This window comes from Bubalus bubalis, chromosome 1 (genome assembly GCF_019923935.1).
Source record: "Bubalus bubalis isolate 160015118507 breed Murrah chromosome 1, NDDB_SH_1, whole genome shotgun sequence".
Lineage (NCBI taxonomy): Eukaryota > Metazoa > Chordata > Mammalia > Artiodactyla > Bovidae > Bubalus > Bubalus bubalis.
Genome location: NC_059157.1, coordinates 122,882,682 through 122,902,618, shown reverse-complemented (window position 1 = coordinate 122,902,618; position 19,937 = coordinate 122,882,682). Strand labels below are relative to the sequence as shown.

The 19,937-nt window shown below is 37.8% G+C and overlaps 1 protein-coding gene across 11 annotated transcripts in view; it reads left to right on the top strand.

Moving 5' to 3' along the window:
* The window catches only part of TP63 (tumor protein p63), a 273,318-nt gene that overhangs the window by 172,408 nt on the left and 80,973 nt on the right, over window positions 1-19,937 (top strand). For all 11 annotated transcript variants that reach the window (XM_025286582.3, XM_025286573.3, XM_025286568.3 and 8 more), the window contains one exon: window positions 9,469-9,723. In XM_025286582.3, the coding sequence (XP_025142367.1) occupies window positions 9,469-9,723 (255 nt within the window). The remainder of the gene's footprint in view (window positions 1-9,468; window positions 9,724-19,937) is intronic.

Below are 19,937 nucleotides of genomic sequence, written 5' to 3'. Positions count from 1 at the left end.
TTGGTTTTATTTTGCAGTTAAAAGTGAATCTAAAAGAAACACTTCCATCTTACGTAAGTCACCATGTCTAATTACAAAGCATAGTAAATCACTGAAAACTTTAATTATCTCAAATATAATGAAAATGTAGCAATCAGCAAAGAACTTGACAAGCAAAAGCAAATTAGAACTTGGAAACAGTGTTTCTGATTTGAACATATATAGAATAGTAAAATGGAGGGATATGGTCCTTATTTAATGCTTTAATTTTCCAATTGAAGCTAGAGGCTAATGTTTCAACCTGGTGTGTGTGTGTGTGTGTGTGTGTGTGTGAGTGAGTGAGTGATGGGGGGTGTTAAAAGTCTGGAAAATGAAGTCATGAATTTAGACCATTTGCAAGAAATGGTTTATAAGTCTGATAAACTACTATCTCAGTTCCTCAAAACACCCAACACATTTGTAAGCCTTTAATTATGGCATTATTCTAAACTGAATTCTAGCTAACTGGGCAGAAAGTCATGGAAATTAGAGATGGAAGGACCAATTCTGTGGCCTTTCTACCAGAAACAAACATCTTACTTGAAGCTTGTGTCTGGGTGGTTTCTCTATCCATAGGAAGTAAATCATTATATGACCACAAAGATTTAGATTCTTACTACTGACCTAGATGCTTGAGAAATAATATCTAGACCATCAGGTAAGAATTACCACCTTGGCACAAAAATGTGTATGCGTTTGTTTCAAGGAAGTAGAAGTCATTAATAAACTTCCCAGATAGGTGTGAGCTACCAAGTATTACTCATGGCCTTGTGAGTGACAGGACTGGCTATTCTGCTACTAGTTCCCATAAAAGCTAAAGTTAAAAGCACAATTCCCACCTAGCAGAACAAATCAAAACACAAATTTAAGGTCATTGAGATTATTTGGAGATTGACTGTAACATTTAAGGGCAATGGTATGTAAAGAGGTGACTGATTTGGAGCCATTTACTTTAACACAAGAAAGCAATCCTTAATTGGGTTAGAATTGGGTTAGAATAGAATATACTTTCTGAAGGTGATTTTCATTTTGAAAATTTTTGCATTTCTTGAATATTTCTTGTGCATCTACTATGTCTCAGCCATGGTTCCAGATGAGACTCCGCACTCAACAAACCAGGTATTATCTCTTATAAGTTATTCTCTAGCAGAGTAGACCGGCATTAAAAGTATTATATAGTAATTAATTTCAATTATAATTATATGATGTAAAGGGGAAAGTTACTGTGCCATGACAATGTGAAACAAAGAATACTTACCTGAGCACTCCAGAGAGGCTTCAACTTGGACATGACGTAGAAGCTGAAAGACCAGTTGTGAAGCAGCCTGCAGGTACAAAAGGCTTGAAGACTGAAGGAGTTTGCTTTTGAAAAACTGAAGGAATGCCATTCTTTAGTGACCAAAAAGGAGGGTCTCAGATAGTGTGGTGTAAGGCACTTAGAGATTGGAGGCCTTGGGCTCTAGATTAGAAACCTGTTCAAGATGTTCAAGCATGAGAGTGACATGGTCAGATCTTCAGGGAATTTCCAGAGATAGTACCAAGGTGTTGGGTCTCCAAACAAATAGTTAAGGTTTTATATCCTGTTTTTAATGAATGGAAAGCATTTTCTTTAGATATGAAATAAGTATGCTTTCATTGAATGTAACCCTTAGATAAAGATTTCAAGCAGAAATCTGAGTGACTCCAAGTGAAGGATACTTAAGACAGTGCGTAAATCTCAAGCCAGATGTTCTGGTTTCAAATCTGAGTTCTGTCACTTACTACCGTGAGCACTTACTCTTGTGGAGCTTCAGTTTCCTCATCTATAAAATATGCATGAAACATGAGATAATAATTCCACTAGCTCCTGATAATTAAATGAGTAAATATATGCAAAGCACTTAAACACTATAAGGAACAGAGTAAGTCTCAGAAAGAATTTAGTACTAGTAGTAGTCGTAGTCAATAGTAATATAATACCTAAGATTCTTTTCACAGAGGATTAAAGTCAGGATACCATACAGGGTTCAGATCATTTTAATCTTGATGGGTACCATTATTTTATCGAAATCAGTTTCATATCATGGTGAGCAAAACTATCACCTGTGATAAAACGTTAATCACATTTAATCACCTGTTTTTAAGTCGTAGTTTCTGAAATAGTTTAGACACATTGCCAAAGTTATTTTTAAATATTTTAAACTCACTTTGCTAAGTTGCTTCAGTCGTGTCTGACTCTGTGTGACCCCATAGACAGCAGCCCACCAGGCTCCCCCATCCCTGGGATTCTCTAGGCAAGAATACTGGAGTGGGTTGCCATTGTCTTCTCTAATGCATGAAAGTGAAAAGTCAAAGTGAAGTCACTCAGTCGTGTCCAACTCTTAGCGACCTCATGGACTGAAGCCTACCAGGCTCCTCCATCCATGGGATTTTCCAGGCAAGAGTACTGGAGTGGGGTGCCATTGCCTTCTCCATAAACTCACTTTAAAAACCAGCAAAACATTATTGATGAGCTTCTAAAGTTACCATGGTATGTTTTCCCTGTAGATGGTATAACCTTCACTAAAGATCTCCATTACTATGTACTTTCTTTTCTTAGCATTACCATGTCTACTTAAAAAAATATTGACATGGATTGTTATAGATTGAAAATTTCCTCAAACGCATTTTTGATCTGACTTTAATTAATAACGCCTGGTTCACTTTAAAGAAACTAAAACTCTGTATACTTTGCCATATTATCTGGATCAAGAATTATTGAATATTAAAGTTATACCTTTCTGCTAAGCCCAATGCTTCTTTGGCATGTAATGGTGATGTCAGTTTCTTTTAGAATTGAGGATGCTCATGATAATAGTTTTATTTATTTGTCATTATTACTAAAAGGGAGTACTTAATGAAATCATAGAATTTAAAGTTTATTTTTCCTTAACTGAGCTCTACACAGTGTAATTTAGCTGTATTTAGATTGAATTTTAGCTTCACTACATTTCACACTTCCTGGCTTTTCAAGTACTATGGCTAATATTTGTTGACACTGTTGTCTACTGGATTAGCCAACTTTGTATTTTTTTGTCTCACCTGCCCTTGTCAGTCTTGACTGGAGCTTTTAGGGAGCTCTCTCTTAAGTTATGGAATCTGAGTTATGGACCTCAAAGGAATCTTGACACTTTGTATTAGAAAATAAAACATTCTGATAAACTCTTTGCAGTCTGTCTTTCTAGGTTTATATGTTTAAAACCTTTATTTTTACATTTTGTTTGCTATAAGGTATGAGCATATTTTACCTCTAAACACTTACTTTCTAGGATCATTTGGAAGATGAAAAAAATGAAATATATTTTCTACTTAACAAAACCTAGTTTTGAGAAAAATGTGATGTTCAGTACATTCTTAAGGTGGAAAGACAGTGCCTTAATTTGACATTAAAATACAAATATCTTCTTGACAATTGGAGCACTTTCAATCAATTGTGTTTAATTCTAGCATGAAACAAACCATCATTCTTTGAGGTGAGGCAGGTGGTAGAAAACAAAAAAATGACAAGTATTTCTCCCTCAGGCAGTGCTTGTTGAAAAGTCACTGTCTTGCCAATATTTGGGGATAAAAATGTAGTACTGTCTGCTACAGCATAATCGAATGAATGCTTTGCAAAGCCAGGGTCATAAAGAAAACTGTTTTCTTTTCCCAGGAGGGTTTTTAGAATGTTCAAAAAAGCACCTCCATGAAGCCTGAGGTGAAAGGTTATATTAGCTGAAGAAGCTATATATGCTGCCTGAAACAATTTGGATTTGTAGGCTTGCTCTGGCAAATCTATATAAAGAAAGAAGAAAACCACAAAAACCAGTCATCTCCTTTTTCGAAAGCAATCTTTTGGCATTATATTTAAATAGTATTGTAGATGAGAATAGTCAGCCCTAGAAGAATGTTAAAATGGTTCACCATTATGTCTGATCATCAGATTCAATCTCAATTTTATATAGATTTTACTTTATAGGAAACTACTGTCCAGGTTGGTTTAAACACTTTATGAAAGTGTTAGTTACTCAGTAGTATCCGACTCTTTGTGACCCCATGGATTGTAGCCTGCCAGGCTTCTCTGTCCATGGAATTTTTCAGGCAAGAATACTATAGTGGGTAGCCATTCCTTTCTCCAGGGAATCTTCCTGACGCAGGGATCGAACCCAGGTCTCCCTTATTGCAGACAGATTCTTTACTGTCTGAGCCACCACCTTGCCCAGGGGTAAATGGCACATTAGTGGCAGTTGTGACTTTGACCCCATGTCACCAAGTCTAAGTTCAGAGTTCTTCTGCATTACTAGAATCCATTTAGGAGTAAAAGGAGTGCAGAAGAATGTTCAGTTCCCTGGTCATCTCTAACAGTCAAGAATTATAATTTCTTTCAAATGAAATTTAGTCAAGTTATTGTTTCCTGTGACAAAGGTCCATTTGAATTGAAGCAAATAAGTTGACTATATGTTGCCAAAGTTACCTCTCCTATGCCTGGCGTGGCACTTTTTCCCATTTTTTATTAATCTCTTGCCATTTAGTATGGACTGTTGTTGTCATCTTGCCATAAAGTAGCTATTACAGATGGTAATATCTATGAAAAGCAGGACAGAGAACTTATAAAATTTCTCTTACACAGATAAATTGAAGGAGAGAGATTTTTAGAAATGGGATATGATGCACCAGTCATGTGACTTGATTAGACTTCTTTTTGATATTTAATTATTTTATAGTAGAGTAATTACAAAGTCAACTTTAAGTAAGTATAAACCCAAGCATTCAATATTAAATTTTGTTTACAGTGATATATACTGATATACATTATTACTGAGCTGATGAGAAGAAATTTCAGGCTCATAATATATTTAGAATGTAAGATCATCAAACAATGTAATCCAGGAAAGAAAAATGAAGTGAAACTAAAGGGATTGCCTTTATAGAACACTTGTAAAATGATGAAAAGTCAGGAGAAATATCTCATCTTTATTGTTATTTTAATTCTAATCATCCAAACTAAAAAAATAAATCAGAGTCCGTAGATGACTATGAGATTCCAAAATAACTTATGGAAGAGATTAAAAAAAAAAAATGAGGAAACACTCTTTCTGGATTTGGTAATGGCAGCTTCACTTGCTCTTTCCTACTGGTGAGAGCAGGCAGTTTGAGATTCAGCCTCTGGGTGTCCCTACACTTGCCATACCAGCTTCATGCTCTAGAACACCTCCACGGTGTTCTGTGATTAACCAGATTATTGAGCTTTCTGTCACCAGAGTGTGTTTTATCCTCTCTGAGGGCAGATTAACTCATTTGTGATGAAACTGAATACACTGAAGCTACAGATGCTGGTAATTTTCTAGAGTCCATGCAGTATCTTCACTTTCAAGGTTATTTTTATAGGAATTAAAGCATCTCTTTGAGTTTTAAAAAAATATCCATTGTTTTACTTTACCAGGTTTATAATAGATACCAAATTATGTTCATTTTCATCTTTTATATTTTTTGGAAAGAAGATCATATCCTGTTTCAGACATGGGCTTCCCTGGTGACTCAGAGATAAGGAATTCACCTGCCAATGATAGAGACTCAAGAGATGTAGGTTTGATCCCTGGATAGGAAAGATCCCCTGGAAGAGGAAATGGCAACCCACTCCAGTATTCTTGCCCAGAAAATCCCATGGACAAGGGAGCCTGGCGGGCTACAGTCCGTGGGATCAGACATAACTGAGTGGCAAAAATTTTGTGGAAAGAAGTTTGTCTCTTCTTCCAGACATAATACAGTAGATACATAACATTGCTCATTCATTCACTGAGTGTCTATTAAGTATGTTAAGGTTATTCCCACATCAATATACCTTGTGGTTAGAAAGGGACAATCTACTTCCTAGTACATTCCAAATGTACTAACTTTGTTACATAAGAAACACATGGGATGAGGGGACCCCACAGAGTTCTTTCAGGGCACACTTTGTTATTCATATGAGTGTTTGAGACTACTTTACCTGGCATCATAAATTGGCATCTCATTAGCATCCCAGCATAACACAAATCTCTCCTGTCTGTGTTTATGAAATTACAGATGATAAACAAAGGGTCCAGGTACTGCTTCCTTTACCCTGCCAGCTTCACTTGGTGGAAAATATGAAATAAATATTATTCACATTAACCTGGCAGAGTACCTTCATATGCTCCAAAATGTGTAGTCATGAAAGGGCCCTGTGCTTTGTTTAATGCTCTGCTGTCATGATTTTGAAACTCTTAATAATTTATGAACAATAGGCCCTGAGTATTCATTTTGCAATGGGCTGTGTGAATTTCTGCTGGTTCTGCCTACCTAACACTCGTTCGTGGCTATATCAGTCTGCCCTCTGCCTCTAATTGTACTTTACCAACATGTCCACTCTCTTCAAATCAAAGAAATAAGCAAATAAGAGCCCTTTGTTTTTGTTAACTAAATGCTTTTTAAATTAACTTCCAAAGTACTATTTCCTATGGCAAGTTTATGACGTAAATTTTTAATAAAGCTTTGAGACGTCTCTAAGAAAATTTCTAATCATACTGTTCTTACTTTGGTGGGTTTGTTGTCTGTGTTTCAGACTAGTTAATACAAAGATGATATTGGTTTATACAAAAAAAGACAACTGAGTATACTATTTAGCTTTTGTTTCTTTAAAGTAAAATTTGAGGAAAGCTTAAACTGAAATATGTTTTCCCATTTTTATCTTGAATAGTTAGCAGCTCTTTGCTCAAACCTGAGAAATCTAGCTCTACACTATATAAACTGACGAGTCAGGATTGGAAGCAAATCCTATTGTTGTGAAGTAAAATATTTCACCCCAACTGTATGGGATTAAAAATTATGGCATGTAAAAGCACAACCATCTTGAAATACATTTTCTGCCTCTTTAGTGCCACCCAATATGTTCAGTCTCACCGCTGTCCCAGAAAGGTCTTCTTTGTACCTCTGAGGTAAATGGAGTTTCCATCTCTCTTAAGTCCTTCAAGTAACACTGAGTGTTTACTCACTGGCTTTTAAAGCTGGGTCCCAAACTTTTCTCTTTATATTTATTGGAAAAAAAAATTCAAAGGGCCATGTTTCTTTGTTCTTCTCCAAGCCCACAATTAGCTGAAGTTCCATTCTGTGTAGCTAGGAGGAGGAAGACAGGATTGACCTAACAGGCTTTTTTACTGCCTGTGAGAAAGTGCTCAGTGAATTTCTTTGTCCCTTTTGTCAGGGCCGACTGCCTCCCTAATTGTACTGCTTGAGGGAAGCACGTGCCTCTGGGAGCATTATCCGATTCCTACAGGACGCTCAGGAGTGCTTTGTATACTGACCCTTAACTTGAACACAAATAATAATTTCTTTTCAATCCCCTTCCCAGACCATTCCCCCAGGCTTGGACACCTAAGAGCTTTAATTCAGCCAGGGTTGTGGACACCTTCATCAGGGCCTCATGTTTTAGTTTTCTTCTCTCACAGCTGTCTCACCTGCAGTCTGCCTCACCTGTCAAGGGGGAAAGGTGAAGCAGGAGGCGAGGAGGACTGGGAGCTGTGGAAGTCAGGGGAGAGCAGAGGCGAGACTAACAGCTGCTCTTGTCAGCAGGGGGATAAGTGTAAAGAGATTAATAGTTATCTGAAGAGCAAATGGGGACATGGCATTTGGCAGTGGAATGTGAATGTATAAATGTAATGGAATGGGCATGCGACTGTTAACATTTAGACAGATGCTCTCTGGACTGAATGGAATGGCAGAGTCCTTCTCCTCCCCATGTGAAATACTTAAAGTTTAGTAAAATAACTTCCTTACACTTAAGTTGAATTATTTTCAAGCATCAATTTCTTTACAAGTTTGTGTTCTCTTTAATTTGACTTTTTCTGGGACTCTTGGTTATGTTTCATTTGAAGAGCCAGACTCCTCATTTTCTTTATAAAATGTGTACCAACAGGACTGCCTTCTCTTTGCTTCTGATTTGTTTTCCTATCACTAAATTGAAGAAACAATGAGGATTCCCTGTGTCAGAAGGTTTCACAAAGGGAAAACAGCACACGAGCTGGTGGCTGCTTCTAGAAATGTGTTCAGTTTAACTTGGGAATGACTTGAATTATCTGATCAGTTTGACAGGTGTGATGGTGTAGACTCGGAATCAGATTTGGTTTCAAAATAACTACTCTTGGCTTATTAGCCAATGTTTGAGCAACTCACTTCCCCTTTCTGATAGTAATACAGTAAAGATTATTTTTGTCAATGAAATGAGAAGTTAAATCATTACTTCAATAAACGTCTTATTGAATTATCTAGTCAGTGCTGATTTTCCTAGAAGAAATACAATTTCTGGCAGAGAAACTATATGAACTAATGTACTTCTGAATTATACAAAATATAGAATTTTAACCATAACTAGATGATATTTCTCTTACACATGTTCTGCTTTAGAAAATAAACTACTACAAAGAAAATGAAAGAACAGATGGAAAATTAGGCTGTTTGGATGGTATCATGTTACCTTTTAAAATATATAGCTGCCTTTCTAGCCTGGATAGGAGGGGAGTTTGGGGGAGAATGGATATCTGAATATGTGTGGCTGAGTCCCTTTACTGTTAACCTGAAACTATCACCCACTGTTAATCGCCTATACCTCAATACAAAATAAAAAGTTAAAAATAAATAAATTGCACATGTGGTCTCTCCTTTCAAATAATCTACACTAATTTCTAAAAGTTATTGTTTTTTAGTGAATAAATATACACACCATATAACTTAAGGTAAATATGATGAGGTTTTTAAATTGCCAATACATATGACAAAGCTTAAAAATCACAATTTTGCATATTTGTGAATAAAGAGATTTACTTAGGTATTTTTAGAAAAAAATAAAATACATAGTTGCTTCTTCCTAACATTGCTACTCCTTCCCCTCCAGTTTTCATGAACCCAGTTTTGGGGGGCAAGTTGGTACCCTGAGACAGAATTTAGAATAAAACTTAAAGAAAATCTGGAGGACAACCATTTTGCTCAGTAGACAAGTTGACCTTTAAATCTTCTCTAGAGCTCGTGTATCTAGTGGAAATTTTCATTCTGACTACCAAGACAGAAGAAGAAAAAAATAGCAGGTGGTATTCATTTGTTTTAAGAAATTCATAAGCAGCTACTGAACTGTGATGTTTTTTGCCCAGTTTGCGAATAAGCACATTATCTACTTTCAGATGCTCTTGGGGAGACTCAGTTTCCAAAGGCTACCCATGAAGCTGTGTGATCTGTGCAGGTCTTCACAAAACATACCCACACGCCTCGCACTTCTCTTGGTGTTTTGAACTATGCATCACTAATTAGTCATTTTCCTTTGAGTGTAAAGTGTGGCAAATCTGAGGCTGATCTCTGTGGAAGGCATGCACCAAAAGATGCCTTTTGAGAAGCAACAATATGCAGCTTAAATGGCTAACATGCGGGTTTCTGGGTGTCCTGCAGCCACAATACACGAACCTGGGGCTCCTGAACAGCATGGACCAGCAGATCCAGAACGGCTCCTCGTCCACCAGCCCCTACAACACAGACCACGCGCAGAACAGCGTCACGGCGCCCTCGCCTTACGCACAGCCCAGCTCCACCTTCGACGCCCTCTCACCGTCACCCGCCATCCCCTCCAACACCGACTACCCGGGCCCACACAGCTTCGATGTGTCCTTCCAGCAGTCAAGCACCGCCAAGTCCGCGACGTGGACGGTAAGAGTACGGGTGCCCCTGTGCCCTTGAACCTGACCCCCAGGTATGTGGGATTTCTCTGTCACCCCCGAGGCTCTCCTCCATCAAAGCCTAGAATTCCATATTGAATGGTGGAAATGTTCTCCCTGTCCTCTAAGGATATTTTGGTTTGGAATATTCCACACTGAACCAGAAAGAGAAAAAGTACCATTTAGTAGGAACAGACCTGATCTGGAAACCAAAGGACTGTGTTCTGGTAATTCTAGCTGATATGTTCTTGCCTGCCTCACCTTTTGTGTGAACTTTTTTTGAAATATGTAAAGCATTACACGAATGGGAAATGTAATCCTAGGATATATGTGTTTGCAGTCTGAAGAATGTAGACTAGTTCCTATTTATTAAGGAAAGCCTAAATTTGTTCATACATGTAGGTTCCCTTAACATGACTCATACTTTATTGATACACATTTATTTATTACATTTAGAAGCATGTAACTCCCCCCTCCCCCAAATAAAGGCCTCAAAAACTACACATCAGAAGCCTGAAATAGGTTCAAAGAGATTCTCATTAAAAATGTTGGAAAAACATAACTTTTCTAAAAAAAAAAAAAAAAGGAAACATTGATCATTTTAAAAATTATAAAGCTGTAAGAATGTTTATTCTATTTTAGAGTTGATTTGAATAATTTATTATAGCATGAATAAAGGTCAACTATAAGGGAGGAGACCTATAAGACTGGTTTTAAATGGTTGATCAAAGAATGCCCAAGACCAAAGTGGCACACATTTGTCAAAGAAGTTAACTTTTGCCTGGATTATAAAAATCTTTCACATGTCATCCTCTCATGGAGAAGTAGCTTTCAAATTGTTTTAACAGATTATTTCCTGTTTGGCAAATAGTTTTCTTTGGAAAGCTTTTCTTCTTTGTATGCCACAGTATTGAGGCTTTACTCCAGTAGTACAGAGTTGATAAACCAATCTGCATTAATAACACTAAATTCCAGCATAATTTCACATACATTCCCCCATCTTGACCTCACTTCTTTGTGAACTCAGTAGGGTTTGTTTCGCAACTCCCACTTTACTAGGGAAAACTGAAGGAAAGTGGGGTTTCAGTGACATCCCTAAAGTTACCGAGGCTTTTGTATAGCTGGTCCTATTTCTGATTCTGTCACCACACTACCTCATCTACTCCCCACCCCCTGCCCCCCAGATTATGTGCTTTCTTTCTTTTTCTACCATTTCACATCAGGATGTTCCAAACGTCTAAGAATTTGTCATAGTGCTTTTCTTTCATGGTTTGAGAAGTTGTTCTGTCATAGTTCCTATTTCAACCATAACAGAAGTATTAGCTTAAAACTGGATCTCTCCTCAGTGTGTGATTTTTTTTTTAATCAATTGTCATAGTGTTTAGTCTCTTTTATATTAATATTCATGGAGGTGGACACTCCAGGTGAATAAACTTAAGTCCATAGGCCTTAAGGATATATTGGTTGATTGATCTAAGTAATATTTTGCCACTAGAACAGCCATTTTATAAATGGAGGCCTGATATGTTTCCAAATAGGGGTCACCAAGTGGGTGTTTACAATCACTGATCTTCAAAGCTTACTACTGCTCATCTAGCATGCTCATGCGGAGCTCCACCTTAGTAGGAGTGAGTGCATCTGAGCGATGATGGACATATTTGGTGCCACTGAATGGAGAACCACTGCCCTTCTAAAGGAGCTTAGGCTGGGTGGAGCATGGGGATGGGGCATGGAGTAGGGATGGAGCATGATGCAACTACAATGTTAAATTAATCTTTCTTCCTCATTTTTCCCTCCCGCCTCCTCATACAGAAATCTTAAGGCTTTTTTTTTTTTCTTTCTTTCAGTTTTAGCACAGTTCTGGACCATCTTCCATCAAAGCCCCTCTCTCAGAAAATTACAGTGTCTCAATAAAAAAGGTTAGGCATGTTTACGTAAGTGGTAGGTTAAACAGCAAAGAAAATGTTTTGTAGAGTACATGGTAAAAGTTCATTACATGTGGCAGCAGTGGTATCAGAACCCTACAAAAGGGGTAGGCACTGTGGTGAAAGAGCATCTCTTGGGAGCAGAAAACCTGGATTCTTACCATGAACATCCTCATGACCTTAGCCAAGTCACTTCATCTTTCTAGAATTCAGTCTGTGCCTCTGAAGAGGGTGAATATGGTGAAAAGTACTCCCTTTCCTTAGGTGAAGTAGTATTAATCATCAACATAGAAAGGTTTTAGAAGGATCTTTTTCTTAAAAAAAAAAAAAATCATTTATTTGCTTGTGTCTAGTCAAACAAATAACTAGGCATGGGACTGGTGGGATCTAGTTCCCTGACCAGAGTTTATCTTAAAGTCCCCTGCATTGGGAGCACAGAGTCTTAGCCATTGGACCACCAGGGAAGTTGCAGAAGAACTTAGCTTCTAATCAAGTTTTTGCCTGCCACTAATCAGTGACCTTGATTAAGCTGGTTTGCCTTTCTAGGATTTCTGTTCAGTTGTCTGCAGTCTATGTTATAGATATTACAGAATGAAATTGAATTAGATGTCTATTCCATCCTACTAATATAGCACTAGGCACTTATATTTGTATTAGCATTCTTTCTTGTTCACATTTAGATTTCTTTTAGGCCCAGCTACATTTCTTCTAAATCCAGCGCATTTAAACTCTTGTTTGAGTAACTGCTGAGATCACCTAAAAACATGTAATTCTTAGCCATGGACACCAGTATCTTATACATTAGGAGCATCTAACTCTTTGAGCCAAATCGTATATCCTCACACTGATGCACATTTTAAAGTGTTCTCTCATACATTTGTCTCAGGTGGAACCTCAGAACCAAGGCTGTTTTCCCCAGTTTTAGAAGTGAGGAAACTTCAAGAAGTATAGGTTACTTGGTTCATCACCAGCCCAGGAGATAGAGGAACCTAGGCTTGCCTCTCTCCCAGTTCAAGTATTTCTACCATCCTATTTGGGATTCCCTTGTCACTCAGTTGGTAAAGAATCTGCCTGCAGTGCAGGAGACCCAGGTTTGGTCCTTGGGTCAGGAAGATCCCCTGGAGAAGGAAATGGCAACCCACTCTAGTATCCTTGCCTGGAAAATCTCGTGGACACAGGAGCCTGGTAGGCTGCAGTCCATGGGGTCTCAGAGTCAGGCATGACTGAGTGACCACTTACTTACTTATCATCCTATTTAGACTGTCTTTCTCTTTACTGACAGAATCAGGGATGTACAAGCACTAGCAGGCCCTGTGTAGCATGGAGTGAAACCACCTAACAAAGGACATTTTTTTATGCTACATTATATACAACATCTATTTCTTAGGCACCTGTACATTTTAAAGCAGTCTTTCAAAATAAAACACCAAATTTTAAAAACTGCCCACAAGCTGGAAGCAGCAGAAGCAGCTGTCATTAGGAAGGGTCACACTTAGCGCATCGTCCTCTGGTAATTCTTTAATAAAAATCTTGTTTGTACCATTTTTTCACTTGTCATCCTTTTGTGTAGTTTTCTCTTATAATTTCTGGCTTTACTCAGACTCACTGCCAAAATATAATTAATATCTTTAAAGTATATGTGCATATTTCTTTTGCTTTTTCTGTTTCTAATAATAAATATGAGTGTGTTTCCAATTCCATGAAAATGTGGTTTCTATTTTAAAATTTTTCCAGTGAAATAAAGTGAAGAACAATGACATTTTCCATATTCTGTCTTCCACACACACACAGACATACTCACATGTAGTCACACCCAAACCAACATGAAATTTAGGACTTAATTTCAAACTTTCTTATTTCTACAATGTAATTACTACTTTCTGATAGAGGCCTACCATTTAATATAATAAAGTGCTGGTCTAGCATTATAGCTAAGACTCATCAGTCATAGGCCAGTTGTCAGTATGGTAATTTGAAAATAGAAAGAAACTTATGTGCAGAATTCAACCCTGAAATTTACTAGCAGCATTTAGGACCTGCTCAAAGAGTTCAGTTTCTTTAAACCTGACTGTACCACCTGCAAATGGGGATGCTCATACCTTCCTTATACTTTCTTTATCGTGAGGATTATGTGGCATGTGTAAAGGCACTGGCTAGTCATAGACACAAATGCATTTACTGAGTCTGAACTTGAATCTCTTTGCTTCATGAGTTGATTAGTTTTATTGAGTGTTCAGTTGTGCCATAAGTAGTAATTTGAGAGAATTCAAAGAAAAATATCTTCTATCTTTTTTCTTTTTCCTAGTGCTTTTGGGCTGTTAGCATGCATACTGCAGCCCCATAGGACTGTGATATTATCCACCAATCAAATACATGACTAAATGGCATAGGGTGGTATCAGGCTCTCCCATATGCTGGCTGCCATGCTGCAGGCTGGCCATGCAGCCTTCCTAAGTCTGTCCAAGCAGATGCAGGCTCTCCTTGCCTTCACTGAGAAAGACCTTTTCCAGTTTTAAGAACCTGGTGAATTCCAGTGTTTATTTCTCATTTATGGGGATGTCTTTTTTTTTTTTTTTTTTTAATTCTTTGTTTTTAGTAAAGAATATCTGGGTTTTTTGTGCCAAAAGTATTGGAGGCAACCTACACGCTCAGCAGTGGGGAATTGGCTATGCTATAAATTATGTCATATTCACTTGACAAAATACTCCCTGGTCGTTCAAATGAACCACAGGTACTGAGCTGGAATGCTTTTGGAGTTGAGAGTAAGGAAAAGAGGAGTTTTGTATGGCACCTACTAGAGCTTTGAGAGGACTGCTAAGTACACCACTTCTGGGAGTAAAGTGCTTTCTTTTGCTGGACTCCAAGGACAAGACTTTTTTGTGTGAATATCAATCTGTCTTGACCTGTATTCATCTTGAGAGCTGTTTTTCCCACAACCCATGACACACAGTATTATCTGCATGCAAATACTGGGAAAATCCTCAGATTAGTCTTTTTCTGTTGTACTCAGTCTGAGATAATGGCTCTGGCCTTTGGACATACATCCCTTTTGCTCTGGTGACTTTTTCCTTCCATAGATATGAAGGTCTCATAGAATAGGCACCTTGACCTAGTGCTCAGAGTCATATTCAGCATACAGCAGACCCCTTAATAAATATGAAAAAAGAAACTTTATTTTCTCCGCCATGGCCAAAGGAAATGACTATGTTCTGAACAGCATCCCTTCATTCTGAGCTTGATTGTTCACTGTTCATGAATTCTATGCCTTTTCTTCCACCCATGATTTAGAAGGTCCTCTTCTTTGACTTTCCTAATCATGCCAGCCTCATGTTGTGTTCAGAGCTTTGAAGAATATAACTTGAGCAAGTGGAGAGATTAGGGAGGTGACATTTGAAAGGGGAACATCCAGTTCCCCAAAAGAGTTTCATTGATCCCAGCCTATTGGTCACACAAGCTTGCTCCCCTTGGCTCCTCCTCAGGCGAGCTGAGATGCATGCCTGTGGCCCATCCTGCTTGTCATCAGGTTACCTGTAATGTAAGACTTCCAGAAGAAGGCTGCCAGCTCTGCAGAAATCTAATGCAAGCCAGCCCATTGCATGGCCTTCTGGAATCTTGGGACTCTTAAGAATAGCCCATCAAAGGACATGATGTACAGACAAACTTTTCCATGATGAATATGATTTATCAGCTTCCTTGTCAAAAGGAAACACTTCTCTCATCAACGCTTGAGCCTTAACTGGGGCTGATCTTAACCGAGTAGCTGTTAGATTTCATTGCTGAGGAACAGAAGTCAATAGACTTGTCTCCTGCCAGTGGTACATTTGTTAATCACAAGTTATTTTCACTTCTTGCCAGGGCTGTCCTATAAATCTCCAGAGATACATAAAGGAGTGTCATTTTATGCCCCTCCCATGATAAAGAAAATAATGACATTGAGTATTGTTGCCTGTTATCCAAGCTATTTCTTAGGTCACAGAGTATTAAGGAAGAATATCCTAAATAAAGGGTTTAGAGATTCTTGGGGATGGTTCATGTTACTTACTTAACTCTAGGTTTTGCACTTTAAAGTGAATTTCCATTGTAAGCCCTTGTGTAGAGGTGTTGTCTCCAGGTCCAGAGCAGAATAACTTAGTCAGCAAGTTTGCCCTAACTTATTTAAATTAACTCTAGGTTAATGTATTCATGATAAACCAGTTTCACCTAATCTGATGTTTAGGGCCTTGCCATGTTATGCTTGAGTGATTTCCTGACTGCACTGTAGAGATTCTCTATAAAGGGAAAATTTTGATATTTATTTATTAAGTCTAATATTATAAGAACTGACCAATGATTAAAAAGAAACACCAAATTGAAATAAAACTTGCCTTTATTTTTCTACTACAAAAAGAAGAGCAGTAACTCCCCCCCCTTTTTTTTTCATTTTTATTCCTTGTCCTGCTCTTTTTCCTGCTCCTCCATTCTTCCTTTCCTCGCCACCTTCCTTTTCTTCCTCCTCCTCCTCCTCCTTCATTTATGTTATCATTCATAGTAGTAAGTTTGGTAACCAGCCACTTGATCTTTTGTTTTTTCACTATAGCTTTGATTTCCTGGAAGGGTAATTATTATGAGGAGGATTGTGATAGAAATAAATTACCATGGAAATTTCCATCAAGAACAGGAATCAGATCATAAGGCTCATTTTTCTAAAAAAAATCACTTCGACTAATAAGCTAACTTGGAAGTGGAAAACTCAGATATTGGGGGGACTAGAGGGTAGCCTAAACAAGTCAAATGGTGAGGATGGGCATAGTGTCAAGGTGAGCTTGCATACCTTGTCCACAAGGGCATTTGCTTTGCAACTCCAACATGGTGTCATGGGGGAAGGTAAACCTGAAGTTAAAAGATGAATTTTTCAAGAGCATGTAGAAACCTTGATTCTTATGTGATATCTCCATATCTTTAAAAGATAGCATTCATTAAAAAAAAAAAAGTTGTGAAAACCACAGACCAAACAAAACAATAGTCAGACTGAAGACCATCTTTGCAATATATGTAGCAGTGACAAGAGATAATTACTTAAAGTTTAAATTAAAAAAGTGGAAACTAGAGCAAGCATCAAAGGGAAAAGTTACTAGTGAATGCATTCTGTTCAGAAATAATAATTCTCTATTCTTTACAAAAGTCATATAGGTTAATCACTGCCTTGCAATAAACTAAGCAGCACATTGTCAAAGTGGATCTTTTCTCAATTTTTTTTCTTACAGTAAGTGACGTTGCTACCTTCACATTCCTATCAAATTTTGTTTTATAAAAATATAACTATGCAGCATTGGATCCTTGGTGTAAAGAAAGACTTATATTTGCTTTGTTTTAATCCTTAGAGAGCTTATGGGACTCTATAACTTAACTCTCTAAAATTGGCCAAAGCTGCATTCAAAGAAGTGCAGTGAGATTGAAAGGGCTTCAAATCAGTTTTCTCGGTTCACTAACTGATGACTGATTTGTAATTAATACATAGAGAGTGTGCCAGGACAAAAATTACCAGGAAATTGAGGTATAGTCAGATAATGATGTCATAGTATTTTTTAATGGCTCAAGAAAAATGCAATATATCTTTCAAATGGACAGAAATATCCTCAAGTCAGCCCTGAAGGATGAGTGCCATGTATTGCACTCAGTGTCTTCCCATATGTGAGCTTTACACCTTCTTATGTTTGCATTCCCCGATATTAACCATTTCCATAGTGTGATCAAGTCTTGTAACAGTCTTCACCCTCTCTGGTGGAGAAGGGCAGATGTATTTTTCTCATGAAAGGTATTTAGCTGTCAGCTGTCTTTTCATGAGTAAACGGAACTGCATGTGGAATAAACCCTCATGGTTTTATATCAACAGCAATTCGTATGTCTGTAAGGTCACTGGAGCAAGGAGATGTGAAATGACATAACTTTCTCCCCAACAGCTTCTAATTTTTTGAGATTAAAGAAGTTTATTGCAGAACAGAAAGAGGAATCTTAGACTCTTTGAAGCCCTACAGATGTTTTGTAGACATGCAGTGGTTTTTGGAACAAGGGGTCCTGTAATTAGGCACACAGGGGCCTCAAGGGACTGATCTTAACAACAACAGCCATCTCTCTCTGGTTTTTAATAAAGATTACGACCCTGTCATCAGGCTCCCCTCAGCTGAAATTTAAAGGAAAGTGGGAGTGGCCAGAGACCATAGAACCTAATTTATTGTGAGGTAAATTAGAGAGGGAATCTCACTTTATAAATAGAATCAGCCTTCTAATTTGAGTTTGAATCTAATAATGAAGACTCATGATTTCTTAGTGTAAATAACAAAACAGTGTAATTTGTCACCATGTCATTGTATTAGAAGGGTCTGAAGATTTGGAATGTAACTTCTAATTGTTTTATGCGGAGGTAATTCTGCATTGTCAAGTACCTCAAACAGGTGTTTTTTTGTGGGTTACTCACTGAGTTTGCAATTTTGGTTTTACTCTTTATGCTGTTTTACCAGTATCATCTGGACTAAATATTGTGGAAAATAGAATGAATAATATGAAGATACCATTTAAAAAGACTTTTTGTTTTTCCTTGGAGTAGTTTCCAAGTTGTATTACATAGAAAGAATAATAATTGCTTAACGTAAGAATCCTCATTTGAATTTGAGATGTCATTTGACAGACTCCTGAAGAGTGTGGTTCATTGAGTAGAACACAGAACTCAGGACAACAGTGGCCACTGATAAGCTGTGTGATCACGGGGCAAGCGACTCCGCCTCTGCTCATCTATTAATGGGTATTGTAACATTTACTTGGTAGGATTGCTGGGAGGCTTAATTAGAGTTTACTAAGTGCTTTGGGAACCTGAGAGATGAAGCTCAGAAAACACAATACGTTATTATCTGCATTTTTGTCTTTAGATTTATCTGTGTGAATAGTACATATCCATGCTTGTAATTCAGGCAGTTTTTTGAGGTTTTCCATTTATAAGCAGACCTGAAATGAAGCAATATAGGTGTACAAGTCCCTAGAAATAAATGTAGGATGAATATATATGTTTGCATAGGTGTTATTTTTTTTCTAATGTAAAATAATGTCTTCTTAAAGCCTATTAGATCTTATAATTGTTAATCAGATGCTATTTTTCTTAAGAGTCTCAGTACTTTATTGGTAATATTTCAGCAAACTAGTAACAGAGTTATTTATTTTTTTAAAGTATTTATGTATATTATTAATTTATATATTTTTGGCTGAAGTGGGTCTTCGTTGCTGCATGGGCTTTTCTCTCGTTGTGGGAGGCGGGGACTACACTGTAGTGGGGGCCAGTCTCTAGTCATGGTGTCCGGTCTTCTCATTGCAGAGGCTTCTCTTGTTGCAGAGCACTGGCTCTAGCACGTGGGTTTCAGTACTTGCAGCACATGGGCTCAGTAGTTGTGGCTCACAGCCTTAGTTGCTCCATGGCATGTGGAGTCTTCCTGACCCAGAGACTGAACCTGTGTGTCATGCACTGGCAGACAGATTCTTTACCACTGAGCCACCAGGGAAGCTCCAGTAACAGTTTTAAATTGTGATCATTTTAACTGCAGTCCATCAGGTCACAAAGAGTTGGATATGACTTAGCGACTGAACAACAACAGCAACATTTTGACTAGATCCTTAGAAAAAAACTTTACTCTTTTTCTTAAAAATGCAAAAATAGATACACATATTTATTTAAATATAAATATTTCACTCTTGCTGAGTAACAAAGGAGTAATTTGCAAAAATTGTAATTTGGCTTCGAAGATATTCCTTCCTTCTCTCTCCCCCTTTACTTCCTTGTTCCTTCTACTTTGTGTGTTAATTTGAGATTTTCATATTTATGAATTGAGAGTCCTAACATTAAATGGTGGAGAAGGCAATGGCACCCCACTCCAGTACTTTTGCCTGGAAAATCCCATGGGTGGAGGAGCCTGGTAGGCTGCAGTCCATGGGGTCGCTAGAGTCCGACACGACTGAGCGACTTCCCTTTCACTTTTCACTTTCATGCATTGGAGAAGGAAATGGCAATTCTCCAGTGTTCTTGCCTGGAGAATCCCAGGGACAGGGGAGCCTGGTGGGCTGCCGTCTATGGGGTTGCACAGAGTCGGACATGACTGAAGCGACTTAGCAGCAGCAGCAGCAACATTAAATGGTATAAATTGCCTCTTTTTGTTTTACGACTCTGTATTCTTGGAAAAGCAAATTTCATTTTCCCGTAAGAGTAACGTTATAATTATGGATTACGTTTCTGACAAAAGAATTGTCATCAAGTAAGTCA